The following is a 15,018-nucleotide window of genomic DNA, read 5'->3' on the forward strand; positions in this document are numbered from 1 at the left end:
CGACCGACTGTATCCTCTTAACTTTTCTACCTTTGTATTCTGACGGGGAAGTTACTGCTGCTCTCTGTTAGTGAGATCTGACTGGGCAGTTATACTGCTGCCCCCTGTTGGTGAGATCTGACTGGGCAGTTACACTGCTGCCCCCTGTTAGTGAGATCTGACGGGGCAGTTATACTGCTGCCCCCTGTTAGTGAGATCTGACGGGGCAGTTATACTGCTGCCCCCTGTTAGTGAGATCTGACGGGGCAGTTATACTGCTGCCCCCTGTTAGTGAGATCTGACGGGGCAGGTATAGGCTCCCATAGTGGTGCCGTGGTCTAAGGCACTGCATCTGTGCAAGAGGTGTCACTACAGTCCCTGGTTCGTATCCAGGCTGTATCACACCCGGCCGTGATTGGGAGTCCCATAGGGCGGCGCACAGTTGTCCCAGCGTCGTCTGGGTTTGGCCGGTGTAGGCCATCATTGTAAATAAGAATTTATTCTTAACTGACTTGCCTAGTTAAAGGTTAAATAAATACAATAATTAAAAAAAATACACTGCTGCCCCCTGTTGGTGAAATCTGACTGGGCAGTTACACTGCTGCCCCGTTGGTGAAATCTGACTGGGCAGTTACACTGCTGCCCCCTGTTGGTGAAATCTGACTGGGCAGTTACACTGCTGCCCCGTTGGTGAAATCTGACTGGGCAGTTACACTGCTGCCCCCTGTTGGTGAAATCTGACTGGGCAGTTACACTGCTGCCTCTTGTTGGTGAAATCTGACTGGGCAGTTACACTGCTGCCCCCTGTTGGTGAAATCTGACTGGGCAGTTAAACTGCTGCCCCCTGTTGGTGAAATCTGACTGGGCAGTTACACTGCTGCCTCTTGTTGGTGAAATCTGACTGGGCAGTTACACCGCTGCCCACTGTTGGTGAAATCTGACTGGGCAGTTACACTGCTGCCCCCTGTTGGTGAAATCTGACTGGGCAGTTACACTGCTGCCCCCTGTTGGTGAAATCTGACTGGGCAGTTACACTGCTGCCCCCTGTTGGTGAAATCCCCCCTCGTGGTTGTACTGTACCTTCTGAACCACATGGTGGTTGTCTATGGTTGTACTGTACCTTCTGAACCACATGGTGGTAGTCTATGGTTGTACTGTACCTTCTGAACCACATGGTGGTAGTCTATGGTTGTACTGTCTTCTGAACCACATGCTGGTAGTCTATGGTTGTACTGTCTTATGAACCACATGGTGGTAGTCTATGGTTGTACTGTAACTCCTGAACCACATGGTGGTTGTCTATGGTTGTACTGTACCTTCTGAACCACATGGTGGTAGTCTATGGTTGTACTGTACCTTCTGAATCACATGGTGGTAGTCTATGGTTGTACTGTAACTCCTGAACCACATGGTGGTTGTCTATGGTTGTACTGTACCTTCTGAACCACATGGTGGTAGTCTATGGTTGTACTGTCTTCTGAACCACATGGTGGTAGTCTATGGTTGTACTGTAACTTCTGAACCACATGGTGGTAGTCTATGGTTGTACTGTACCTTCTGAACCACATGGTGGTAGTCTATGGTTGTACTGTACCTTCTGAATCACATGGTGGTAGTCTATGGTTGTACTGTCTTCTGAACCACATGGTGGTAGTCTATGGTTTTACTGTCTTCTGAACCACATGGTGGTAGTCTATGGTTGTACTGTCTTCTGAATCACATGGTGGTAGTCTATGGTTGTACTGTCTTCTGAATCACATGGTGGTAGTCTATGGTTGTACTGTACCTTCTGAACCACATGGTGGTAGTCTATGGTTGTACTGTCTTCTGAACCACATGGTGGTAGTCTATGGTTGTACTGTAACTCCTGAATCACATGGTGGTAGTCTATTGTTGTACTGTCTTCTGAATCACATGGTGGTAGTCTATGGTTGTACTGTCTTCTGAATCACATGGTGGTAGTCTATGGTTGTACTGTCTTCTGAATCACATGGTGGTAGTCTATGGTTGTACTGTCTTCTGAGTCACATGGTGGTAGTCTATGGTTGTACTGTACCTTCTGAATCACATGGTGGTAGTCTATGGTTGTACTGTACCTTCTGAATCACATGGTGGTAGTCTATGGTTGTACTGTAACTCCTGAACCACATGGTGGTAGTCTATGGTAGTACTGTACCTTCTGAATCACATGGTGGTAGTCTATTGTTGTACTGTACCTTCTGAATCACATGGTGGTAGTCTATGGTTGTACTGTCTTCTGAGTCACATGGTGGTAGTCTATGGTTGTACTGTATCTCCTGAACCACATGGTGGTAGTCTATGGTTGTACTGTACCTTCTGAATCACATGGTGGTAGTCTATGGTTGTACTGTCTTCTGAACCACATGGTGGTAGTCTATGGTTGTACTGTCTTCTGAATCACATGGTGGTTGTCTATGTCAAAGCTTGCTAGTGAGAGCTTCCCTCTCCTGTTTGGTTATTGCACGGTCGCAGTGCTGACGTTTGCATAAAGTTGGGAATTTTTGGGAGGTTGCAAGTTCTAGTCACCGAAGGTTAATGTCAAATGTGCTACAACCTGCCTCGGATTGAATCTCTGTCCTAATCTAAGTCCTAGTCCCTACCTCTTGATTCAATCTCTGTCCTAATCTAAATCCTAGTCCCTACCTCTTGATTGAATCTCTGTACTAATCTAAATCCTAGTCCCTACCTCTTGATTGAATCTCTGTTCTAATCTAAATCCTAGTCCCTACCTCTTGATTAAATCTCTGTCCTGATCTAAATCCTAGTCCCTACCTCTTGATTGAATCTCTGTTCTAATCTAAATCCTAGTCCCTACCTCTTGATTAAATCTCTGTCCTGATCTAAATCCTAGTCCCTACCTCTTGATTGAATCTCTGTACTAATCTAAATCCTAGTCCCTACCTCTTGATTAAATATCTGTCCTGATCTAAATCCTAGTCCCTACCTCTTGATTAAATCTCTGTCCTGATCTAAATCCTAGTCCCTACCTCTTGATTAAATCTCTGTCCTGATCTAAATCCTAGTCCCTACCTCTTGATTGAATCTCTGTACTAATCTAAATCCTAGTCCCTACCTCTTGATTAAATATCTGTCCTGATCTAAATCCTAGTCCCTACCTCTTGATTAAATATCTGTCCTGATCTAAATCCTAGTCCCTACCTCTTGATTAAATCTCTGTCCTGATCTAAATCCTAGTCCCTACCTCTTGATTAAATCTCTGTCCTGATCTAAATCCTAGTCCCTACCTCCTGATTTAATCTCTGTCCTAATCTAAGTCCTAGTCCTTACCTCTTGATTTAATCTCTGTCCTGATCTAAATCCTAGTCCCTACCTTTTGAGCCATTAGAGATCTGAAGGAAGTGGATCAGTGTAGATCAGGGATAGGTAACTGATGGGTGTGGGGCCACAAAAAAACTGAACTCATCATGAGGGACCACAGTTGCTCTTACAGTAGGTCTGCCAACATCGGTATATTATATGTTTTTAGATAATTTCCTGCAATTCTGCATATTTTGCCATGTGGAGTAGATAAAATGTTACAGTTTTAAAGCAAGTTTGCTGCATTTCTACACATTTTGCCATGGGGCAGAGAGAACATTTTGCAATTGTATAACTCATTTCATGCAATTCTACAAATTTTGCAATGGGGCAGAGAGAAACATTAACAGCTAATTTCTTGCAATTCTACACATTTTGCCATAGGGTGCAGGCAAATCTTTGCTGTTTTTAATATGATAACTGATGATCAATGGGCCCCACCCCGGGTGGCTAATTCGACCATGCTGACTACAAGTTTAGATAGCTGGTCGCTAGACTAATTTAGTTATATGTAAAATTGCGCGACTAAGATCTCCTCGGCAAAAACGTCAAAATTAACAGATGACTATTTTGAGGAAGTGTATTCTGGCTACAGCGTCTCAAAATGGACAAACAGTACAATTGCTGCTTTTTTCTCGTTTTTCAAGTGAAAGTCTTTTAAGGAGGTATGCAAGCACACTCGGGCTAGCCGCCAGACGAACTGAAGCATGCTGACGTCTTAAGGAATATAACAAAAAGACTTCTTGATGGCATCACCATTACTCTCTCTCTCTCTCTCTCTCTCCCTCAGATGTCTGGGACACCACCCCCAGTACGTCCTAGGAAGCCATCAGGTGTTAGAGTCATGCCCCATGATGGTCAACTTCCTTCCCATGGCTACGCAAAGGTGTTCAAAGGTGTGTGTATGTGTGCACTGTATGTGTGTGTGTGTGTGTGTGTGCGTGCATGTGTGTGTTGTTTAAACTGACATCTATGTTATATCTCTCGTCAGTGAATGGGGCCAGTAGTGAGCCAAAACACACATCTCGAGGACATGCAGAGAGAGAGGTGGTATGTATCTATATTTGTGTGTTCATACAGTATGTTTGCAAATGTGTGTGTGCATGTGTGTGAGTGTCTTTGTGTGTGTGTTTGTGTGTGCGTGTGTCTTTGTGTGTGCACGTGTGTGTGTCTGTGTGTGTGTGCATGTGCGTGTGTGTGTCTTTGTGTGTGTGTGTGTGTCTTTGTGTGTGTGTGCATGTGCGTGTGTCTTTGTGTGTGTGTGTGCATGTGTGTGTGCACGCGCCTGTGTGCGTGCGTGTGTGCGTGTGTGTCTTTGTGTGTGTGTGTGCATGTGCGGGTGTGTGTGCGTGTGTGTGTCTGTGTGTCTTTGTGTGTGTTTGTGTGTGTGTGCATGGCTGCTTGCAGAATATTCCTCTCACTGGTTTAGCTGGGATGTGTTCTTCCTTCAGGAGATCCTAAACCACTGTTTTGATGACGTGGAGCGCTTCATGGGCCGCCTGCAGCAGGCTGCTGAGGCTCAGAGCATCCTCAACCAGAGGAAAAGGAAGAGCAGAAAAAGCAAGAAGAAAGAGAAGAAGGATGGTGAGAGGGGGGGAGAGAGAGAGAGTTATGAAAGGTGGTAAACAGCTATTGGACAGGGCTGGAGAAATGTAACCACTCTCAACTCTCAAAAATAGATGAGACCAAAAATGAGACAAAAATAATAGTTTTAACCATGTTTTTTGGCTATACAGTGTTTGTTTACAAACATTGGAGTAAATAAAACAAGTTTATATTTTGGGTTCTGATGGGGTATGGCTCATGAGGCATTTATAAGTTATATTCTTCAAGAATCAATGGGCACATATCATTCATTTTAAAGTAAAAAAATGCATGTAGCAATCTCAGGACCCAATCCAGTCACAGCACAAACAGGACGGTCTTCAATACAGTGTAGAGGTATACGTACTGTAGCATTGGCTAGTGGAACTGTAAAGTGGCACCTCAAGAAGCGATGAACCGGAGGAAGGGTCTAGTGAAATGAATAAAGTTGTGCATGTGTTCTGGGTACTATTCTTACATGTTATTTCATTGATGAATCCCCATCATAGTAGTTGATTGTTTTGTGTTTTGTGTGCAGATGATTTGCTGACCCTGAAAGCCTGCCCTCCACCTGAGGAGGAGTTTGTTGACATTTTTCAGAAAATCAAGTACTCCTTCTGTCTGCTGGTGAGCCCATGTAGCGGAATAACAGAGGCATTTGCTGCTATTGTCCCTCTCTGTCCCACGAAATCAATCTTTCGTATGTAAGGCTAATTTCTTTCTAATTTTCTCACCTCAGTATACTCCGGGGTCTGGTGTAGTGCTAACCTTCTCGACTCTGGACAACACATGTCCCCTTGGAGACGGGGTTCCAGCATCCTTACATATTTTCTTCCCTTGTCTATCTCCCAATATGTTCCTACATCTGTCTGCCCTCTGTCTATCTCCCAATATGTTCCTACATCTGTCTGCCCTCTGTCTATCTCCCAATATGTTCCTACATCTGTCTGCCCTCTGTCTATCTCCCAATATGTTCCTACATCTGTCTGCCCTCTGATTATCTCCCAATATTGTCCTACATCTGTCTGCCCTCTGTCTATCTCCCAATATTGTCCTACATCTGTCTACCCTCTGCCTATCTACCTATCTGTTCCTACATCTGTCTGCCATCTGCCTATCTACCAATCTGTTCCTACATCTGTCTGCCCTCTGCCCATCTTCCAATCTCTTCCTACATCTGTCTGCCATCTGTCTATCGCCCAATATGTTCCTACATCTGTCTGCCCTCTGTCTATCTCCCAATATGTTCCTACATCTGTCTGCCCTCTGATTATCTCCCAATATTGTCCTACATCTGTCTGCCCTCTGATTATCTCCCAATATTGTCCTACATCTGTCTGCCCTCTGTCTATCTCCCAATATGTTCCTACATCTGTCTGCCCTCTGATTATCTCCCAATATTGTCCTACATCCGTCTGCCCTCTGTCTATCTCCCAATATGTTCCTACATCTGTCTGCCCTCTGTCTATCTCCCAATATGTTCCTACATCTGTCTGCCCTCTGATTATCTCCCAATATTGTCCTACATCTGTCTGCCCTCTGATTATCTCCCAATATTGTCCTACATCTGTCTGCCCTCTGTCTATCTCCCAATATGTTCCTACATCTGTCTGACCTCTGATTATTTCCCAATATTGTCCTACATCCGTCTGCCCTCTTTCTATCTCCCAATATGTTCCTACATCTGTCTGCCCTCTGTCTATCTCCCAATATGTTCCTACATCTGTCTGCCATCTGTCTATCACCCAATATGTTCCTATATCTGTCTGCCCTCTGTCTATCTCCCAATATTGTCCTACATCTGTCTACCCTCTGCCTATCTACCAATCTGTTCCTACATCTGTCTGCCATCTGCCTATCTACCAATCTGTTCCTACATCTGTCTGCCCTCTGCCCATCTTCCAATCTCTTCCTACATCTGTCTGCCATCTGTCTATCGCCCAATATGTTCCTACATCTGTCTGCCCCCTCTGTCTATCTCCCAATATGCTCCTACATCTGTCTGCCCTCTGATTATCTCCCAATATTGTCCTACATCTGTCTGCCCTCTGATTATCTCCCAATATTGTCCTACATCTGTCTGCCCTCTGTCTATCTCCCAATATGTTCCTACATCTGTCTGCCCTCTGATTATTTCCCAATATTGTCCTACATCCGTCTGCCCTCTGTCTATCTCCCAATATGTTCCTACATCTGTCTGCCCTCTGTCTATCTCCCAATATGTTCCTACATCTGTCTGCCCTCTGATTATCTCCCAATATTGTCCTACATCTGTCTGCCCTCTGATTATCTCCCAATATTGTCCTACATCTGTCTGCCCTCTGTCTATCTCCCAATATGTTCCTACATCTGTCTGCCCTCTGATTATTTCCCAATATTGTCCTACATCCGTCTGCCCTCTGTCTATCTCCCAATATGTTCCTACATCTGTCTGCCCTCTGTCTATCTCCCAATATGTTCCTACATCTGTCTGCCCTCTGTCTATCTCCCAATATGTTCCTACATCTGTCCTATTATGTAATAAAAATACAGATTGGATCTCTGTTTTCCCTTTAAAAAAAGAAGCTCAGTACTTTCCTCCGTTTTACTATCTGTAGCTCAGTTAGTAGAGCATTAGCAACGGCAGGCTTCCATTCCCGGGACCACCCGTACATCAACTCTATGCAGCGTGAATGTAAGTTGCTTTGGATAAATAGCATATATTGTTATTATATTATTTTGCTTTCAGGACCGCCTGAAGTCGTCCATCACAGAGCCGTCTTCTGGGGAGCTGGTGCATCACGTCTTTATTCCACTGGGCCTGGTATGTATTTACTAGCCTGGTTCCAGATATGGTCACTGGTCCCAGACCTGTCCACTGGGCCTGGTAGGTATGTACTAGACTGATCCCAGACCTGTCCACTGGGCCTGGCAGGTATTTACTAGACTGATCCCAGACCTGTCCTCTGGCCCTGGTAGGTATTTACTAGACTGATCCCAGACCTGTCCACTGGGCCTGGTATGTATTTACTAGCCTGGTTCCAGATATGGTCACTGGTCCCAGACCTGTCCACTGGGCCTGGTAGGTATTTACTAGACTGATCCAAGACCTGTCCACTGGGCCTGGTAGGTATTTACTAGACTGATCCCAGACCTGTCCACTGGGCCTGGTATGTATTTACTGGCCTGATCCCAGATCTGTGTGTTCTGTAGTGGCCAACTCCATTGGTCGCTGACAATGCAGTACCAACAGACCTGGGACCAGGCTAGATGTTCACTCCTTATCAGCACAGCCACAGGATACCTAACCAGCAATTCTATCTGAATTAGGATACTGATACCAAAGATTTTTATAACTAACCCAAGATAGACCACAGCCTGTCATTTCCAATGGGAATCAATGAATCATAGTGGGCAGAACAAGCAAGGAGGTGGGCAGAGTCTAGCACAAGCTAGCAAGATCCTATTGGCTCATTCTAGCATGTATTTGCATATAATCATTATAGAACGCTTACTCTGTGAAGTGTGCATGTGCAATAACTCAATCCATTCTTGCACTCCTTCTAAACAACGCACATTTTAGAAACTTTGGCAAACGGTAAAGTCTACAAAACTTAGTCCACTCTAACAAATTATAGTTTTGGGAACAGAAAACTGTATTGAGATCAAATGTTTCAGCGATGAGATGATTAGCAGAATGTCGGCCAAAATCAATCTCGCTCCATCTTCTTCCACTGCCGGTCAATGAGCTTCCTCTCACTACCATGAGTGGAAACGCCAATCGGATGCTTCACATTCATCCGTTGAAATATCTGGTTCATTGTTCTATCTGTGGTGATACTGTATGATTATCTATCTGTCTGTCTGTCTATCTGTCTCTGTCTGTCACAGGTGGACATCAGTGTTAAGTCTGATATCGATCCATGTCTCTCTCTCTCTGGTTTCAGATGGTGAAGACTACTGGTGGGCCAGAGATGGGGGCGACTGTGGTCAGTCCAGCCTTGACCAGTGGTGCTGTGTCTCTACTGCAGAAACACCTGGCCGATGAAGAGAAGGAGCTTTGGACCTCCCTAGGGCCTAACTGGACCTTACACTGGTAATATAATCACATATGCTATTTAGCAGACGCTTTTATCTAAACCGACTTACTGTCATTTATGCATACATCTTACATATGGGTGGTCCCGGGACTCAAACCCACTATACTGGTGTTACAAGCACCATGCGCTACCAACTGAACTATAGGTGAAACTGGTGTGTGTGTGTGTGTGTGCATGATTTTGTGTTTATGTGTGTGTGTGTGTGTGTGTGTGTGTGTGTGTGTGTGTGTGTGTGTGTGTGTGTGTGTGTGTGTGTGTGTGTGTGTGTGTGTGTGTGTGTGCATGACAGGGGCGAAAATCTGATATCAACTTTGGAGGGGACAATTACATGAAATTTTCTCAAGAGCGATTCCTGAGGGGGACACCAAAAGTAGTGCTGTAACACATAGCCTACATTGTAATATGGTAAATGTATATTGAGGAACCAAAGAAATAAGGTGTTTGCCGTACTCCTAACTACCGGTACCCAAAACTACACAACTAATCACAACAGCAATACCATTGCCTTTAACAAATCTTAGTTCAGTCACCAGTTTAAGTTGAGAGTGGGGGTATCCATGGCATTTTCCAATTATGTTCCTATTTTACAAGTCAAAAAAATTGAGAACCTTTCATAATGTTGCCAAACAAAGACTCAACAAACTTACCTGAGACTCCCTGTCTCTGCCAGTCTGTCCCTGCATATCTGTCCCCAACTCTGCTGTCTGTGTGCCATCTGTTGCCTGCTCTGCCTAATGACATCATTGTGAAACATTTCCATTAGAATTTCATTTCTTTCTTATGAACATTTTATCAACTAGCCTTTGAGATATTAGGCTACTAGGGTTCTTACTATGCGTTTTGGTGTATTGAAAAATACTCTGATGTCCGTCTTTTATTTTTCTGCCATTTTTCTACCTGGCTGGCTGGCTGGCTACACACACACACAGTGTGTAGGTTATTTACAGTAGGAGATGGGCTTCTATCATCTTCTATCATTCTATATGGGCTTCGATCTAAAAGGTAGCTAGCAAATGTGAAACGGATTAAAATGACAAGAGTTGACAGCTGTATGAGTTCACCATTTTCACAACATATGCTGCAACCTTTTGTAATTTTAATAGTTTGTTTCATATTGGCTGGCTTCCAACAATAGCTGAGCACCAATTCAGTTTCAGTGGTGTTTGCTATAATCTTTGCTACCCGGGTTAAATAAAGGTGAAATAAAATAAATAAATAAAAGTTCCCTTGCGACAATTTAGCTTTTGCAACGAGACCATTAAATATATTTAAGACAATGGTAGAAGAGAGTGTAGTTCTGTTCAGTTTGGACTTCAGTTTATCGCTAACTTTATCACAGGGACTTTGAAGCACTAACTTACATCATCTGCATGCTGATCTTGGAATATATTGACGATAGCAAAGATTCCATTTTTGACGATGCCACATAAATGGAATAGGTACTAGCTAGCTTAATAGTTAATATTTGCGCGCTAGCTCTGCATATTCAGCTAGTGTGTGTGCGCGATTGACTGGATTAACCTCACGTCAGTTACGTGCATTGAGTGCCTTTCAGACAGTAGACACGACCCCTCTGTTACCTTGCCAACTAAGGAACTGGCAGTGGATCAAACCATTGAGGCAAAGGGTGGGGGGGTCGCAATCTTTTGAAACTTAAAAACGCGCTATTAAGTGTCTATAATCAGCACAATTGCTTTCATTGCGTATTATTAATATTATTTAAATTACATAGTTATGTTTCAGTGATATATTGGGGGGGACGAATCATATTTTTCCCAGGATGGGGGGGTCGTGTCCCCCCGTCCCCCCGGGATTTCCGCCCCTGGTGCATGAGTGAGTGTGTGTATGTGTGTGTGTACTGCATATGATGTCTGTGCTTATTGATGTACAGATGCCGTACCTTAATTTGAGCCTGATTCACAAAGCAGGAAAATAATCCTGCAGCAACAGGAAATGTGTGTTGTTGTGTGGATTATAGTTAGACATTTTTTGCAGGGGTTGACACATTTTTCGTCAGTGCAAGTAAGACATTTAAAATGGAAAATACAAACTTTAGAAGCCTTTTTAACCCTTGAATACACTACATGTTTGCATTTCCTGCTGAGCAGGAAAATTCCTTCAACAACAGGATTATCAAATTAAGATAGGGCATCTGTATAATTGTGTGTAGTTCATATGCACATTGTCATCCATAGACAAAGCTCAAGACAAGTCCTGACCTTTGGCCTCTTTCTCTCCCAGCTCCCAGCTTGTTGAGTCTGTCCCTCCATACTCACCTGTCTTTCTGGATGGATGGCAGCCTGAGGCCTTTGACCCAGAAGGTCAACTTTGGGAGGACCCAATCAAGTCACAGCACGAACAGGACGCTCTTCAATACAATGTAGAGGTATACTTCATTGTCTAGTGAAACTGTATGTCATCCTATTTAGATTGTAATTATTTAGATTTAATTATGTAATTATTCCTTCTTATTCCTTCCCTAATTTAGGACCCTCCTGATCAGGCTGAGGAAGGATCCAGCTCAGTCCAGCACACTGATGAATCGTACGTTTCTGAGATCCCCAATAACTGCTGTAATGCTTTTTGTTTATTGATTCACACAGTTCACGACAAACACAGTTTCACCACTGATTATGGCACCTTTCACCTTTCACTAAGCTTTATGATAGAGTGCTTGGATCCAATAACTTCCTGTGTCCATAAAACAGAGGGGGGGGGTTTTAAAAACGTTATTACTTTTCTATTATTTATATGTTTCATATATAATACATAACAATATTAATAATACATCATTAATATAGTAAAACAGTAAGTCATTAAAACTAGTTTTCATTACTACCATGTTATTAACTCTTTATTCCACTCTGTAATGAACAGTCCTACTGTTTTTCAAAACACCATCAATATTACAAAGAAACAACATCTGTGTGTGAGAGATGACAGGTAACACAAACTGATCACACAGTTAAATGACAGGTAACACAAACTGATCACACAGTTAAATGACAGGTAACCCAAACTGATCACACAGTTAAATGACAGGTAACACAAACTGATCACACAGTTAAATGACAGGTAACACAAACTGATCACACAGTTAAATGACAGGTAACACAAACTGATCACACAGTTAAATGACAGGTAACACAAACTGATCACACAGTTAAATGACAGGTAACACAAACTGATCACACAGTTAAATGACAGGTAACACAAACTGATCACACAGTTAAATGACAGGTAACACAAACTGATCACACAGTTAAATGACAGGTAACACAAACTGATCACACAGTTAAATGACAGGTAACACAAACTGATCACACAGTTAAATGACAGGTAACACAAACTGATCACACAGTTAAATGACAGGTAACACAAACTGATCACATAGTTAAATGACAGGTAACACAAACTGATCACACAGTTAAATGGGAGTTTTGTTAATCTACACCCTTCTGTTCATGTGCACATTCCTCATTATGGATTTACCAATGTTGGAAACTCACTCCAGGCAAAGCTTAGACCAAGCCAATGCTTAAATCCATGATAGGGATTGGGCAAGTGCATGCTTTGTCAGAAGGGTGGCAAATTCATCTTTCCTTAATTCTCAATTAGGTCAGACGGGAGGGACTGTCAACCTTCTAATCCAATACGGCTGAGAAGTTGGCAAGGAGATTGGATTTGAGGAATCAAGGAAATACAACTGAGATTGACCCTAGGACTGTCTGATACAACTGAGGTTGACCCTAGGACTGTCTGATACAACTGAGGTTGACCCTATGACTGTCTGATACAACTGAGATTGACCCTATGACTGTCTGATACAACTGAGATTGACCCTATGACTGTCTGATACAACTGAGATTGACCCTATGACTGTCTGATACAACTGAGATTGACCCTATGACTGTCTGATACAACTGAGGTTGACCCTATGACTGTCTGATACAACTGAGATTGACCCTATGACTGTCTGATACAACTGAGATTGACCCTATGACTGTCTGATACAACTGAGATTGACCCTAGGACTGTCTGATACAACTGAGATTGACCCTAGGACTGTCTGATACAACTGAGATTGACCCTAGGACTGTCTGATACAACAGATTGACCCTAGGACTGTCTGATACAACTGAGATTGACCCTATGACTGTCTGATACAACTGAGATTGACCCTAGGACTGTCTGATACAACTGAGATTGACCCTAGGACTGTCTGATACAACTGAGATTGACCCTAGGACTGTCTGATACAACAGATTGACCCTAGGACTGTCTGATACAACTGAGATTGACCCTAGGACTGTCTGATACAACTGAGATTGACCCTAGGACTGTCTGATACAACTGAGATTGACCCTATGACTGTCTGATACAACTGAGATTGACCCTAGGACTGTCTGATACAACAGATTGACCCTAGGACTGTCTGATACAACTGAGATTGACCCTAGGACTGTCTGATACAACTGAGATTGACCCTAGGACTGTCTGATACAACTGAGATTGACCCTAGGACTGTCTGATACAACAGATTGACCCTAGGACTGTCTGATACAACTGAGATTGACCCTAGGACTGTCTGATACAACTGAGATTGACCCTAGGACTGTCTGATACAACTGAGATTGACCCTAGGACTGTCTGATACAACAGATTAACCCTAGGACTGTCTGATACAACAGATTAACCCTAGGACTGTCTGATAGAACTGAGATTGACCCTAGGACTGTCTGATACAACTGAGATTGACCCTAGGACTGTCTGTTTCTCCTCTAGAGATGGCAGTGAACTTCCACCTGAGGGTGAGAGGATGTTCAGCTGCAGCTACGGCTTTGTTGCCAGGAACAGCAGTGAACTCTCCGTGCTGCAGGGAGAAACTCTGGAGGTTTTTATTCTACGTGTGAACTGCATGCTAAATACTGTCTTAGTCCCAAACAAGACCCTCCTCCCTATATAGTGCGCTTCCTTTGACCAGAGCCCATGTGTCACTTAACTATAATTTACAGAAGTTCACATGTATTGAATTATCCTGCTTACTTAAAAAGTTCTCACAAATTAATTCCATTCTGTGAGCTTTATTTTCTTGTTTCAGTATATCTAACATGGCCATGAACACATAGAGCTTTATTGTCTTGATTCAGTATATCTGACATGGCCAAGAACACATAGAGCTTTATTGTCTTGTTTCAGTATATCTGACATGGCCAAGAACACATAGAGCTTTATTGTCTTGTTTCAGTATATCTGACATGGCCATGAACACATAGAGCTTTATTGTCTTGTTTCAGTATATCTCACATGGCCAAGAACACATAGAGATGTATTGTCTTGATTCAGTATATCTCACATGGCCAAGAACACATAGAGATGTATTGTCTTGATTCAGTATATCTCACATGGCCATGAACACATAGAGGGATCACATTATTTATAACAACAAGTGAATGACAATTCCATATTATAAATAAAAATCCTAATTCAAATCCTCTCTCTTTTAGGTGATTGAGTCGTCAAAGCGTTGGTGGAAGTGTCGCAATGACTTTGACCAGATTGGGTTTGTTCCCTTCAACATTCTGGAGCCTCTGTCAGCCCTCAACAACAACCATAGGGATAGCCCAGTGGCACTCAGACAGTCCAAGGTAATGGACACACACACACACACACACACACACGTTTGACACCGTTTCCACACTAATGGTGCCTCTTTACAGTGATGTGATACAACTGTGATACAAAGTCCCCACTTGTTGTAGCAAACAAGTATCATGAAATACACACTTTGTGACTTGTCAGATAAATATCAGCAAGCTAGCTAGTGGTCTGCTTGTTTAGCTAGCTAGTGGTCTGCTTGGTTAGCTAGCTAGTGGTCTGCTTGGTTAGCTAGCTAGTGGTCTGCTTGGTTAGCTAGCTAGTGGTCTGCGTGGTTAGCTAGCTAGCTGCTTGGCTAAACACAGAATGTCAGCACACTGTTTTCTGATTGGCTAAACTGTTTAGTCTGTTTCGTCTTTAGCTAAGATTTGAGGTGTTG

General features: G+C 43.2%; 1 protein-coding gene across 3 annotated transcripts in view; it reads left to right on the plus strand.

Moving 5' to 3' along the window:
- The window catches only part of LOC115207723 (epidermal growth factor receptor kinase substrate 8-like protein 1), a 30,610-nt gene that overhangs the window by 3,292 nt on the left and 12,300 nt on the right, over positions 1-15,018 (plus strand). For all 3 annotated transcript variants that reach the window (XM_029775139.1, XM_029775149.1, XM_029775159.1), the window contains exons 2-11: positions 4,109-4,214; positions 4,310-4,368; positions 4,770-4,902; positions 5,441-5,529; positions 7,631-7,705; positions 8,829-8,977; positions 11,223-11,367; positions 11,470-11,525; positions 13,767-13,875; positions 14,489-14,629. In XM_029775139.1, coding sequence (XP_029630999.1) covers positions 4,109-4,214; positions 4,310-4,368; positions 4,770-4,902; positions 5,441-5,529; positions 7,631-7,705; positions 8,829-8,977; positions 11,223-11,367; positions 11,470-11,525; positions 13,767-13,875; positions 14,489-14,629 — 1,062 coding nt within the window. The remainder of the gene's footprint in view (positions 1-4,108; positions 4,215-4,309; positions 4,369-4,769; positions 4,903-5,440; positions 5,530-7,630; positions 7,706-8,828; positions 8,978-11,222; positions 11,368-11,469; positions 11,526-13,766; positions 13,876-14,488; positions 14,630-15,018) is intronic.

This window comes from Salmo trutta, chromosome 1 (assembly GCF_901001165.1).
Source record: "Salmo trutta chromosome 1, fSalTru1.1, whole genome shotgun sequence".
NCBI lineage: Eukaryota > Metazoa > Chordata > Actinopteri > Salmoniformes > Salmonidae > Salmo > Salmo trutta.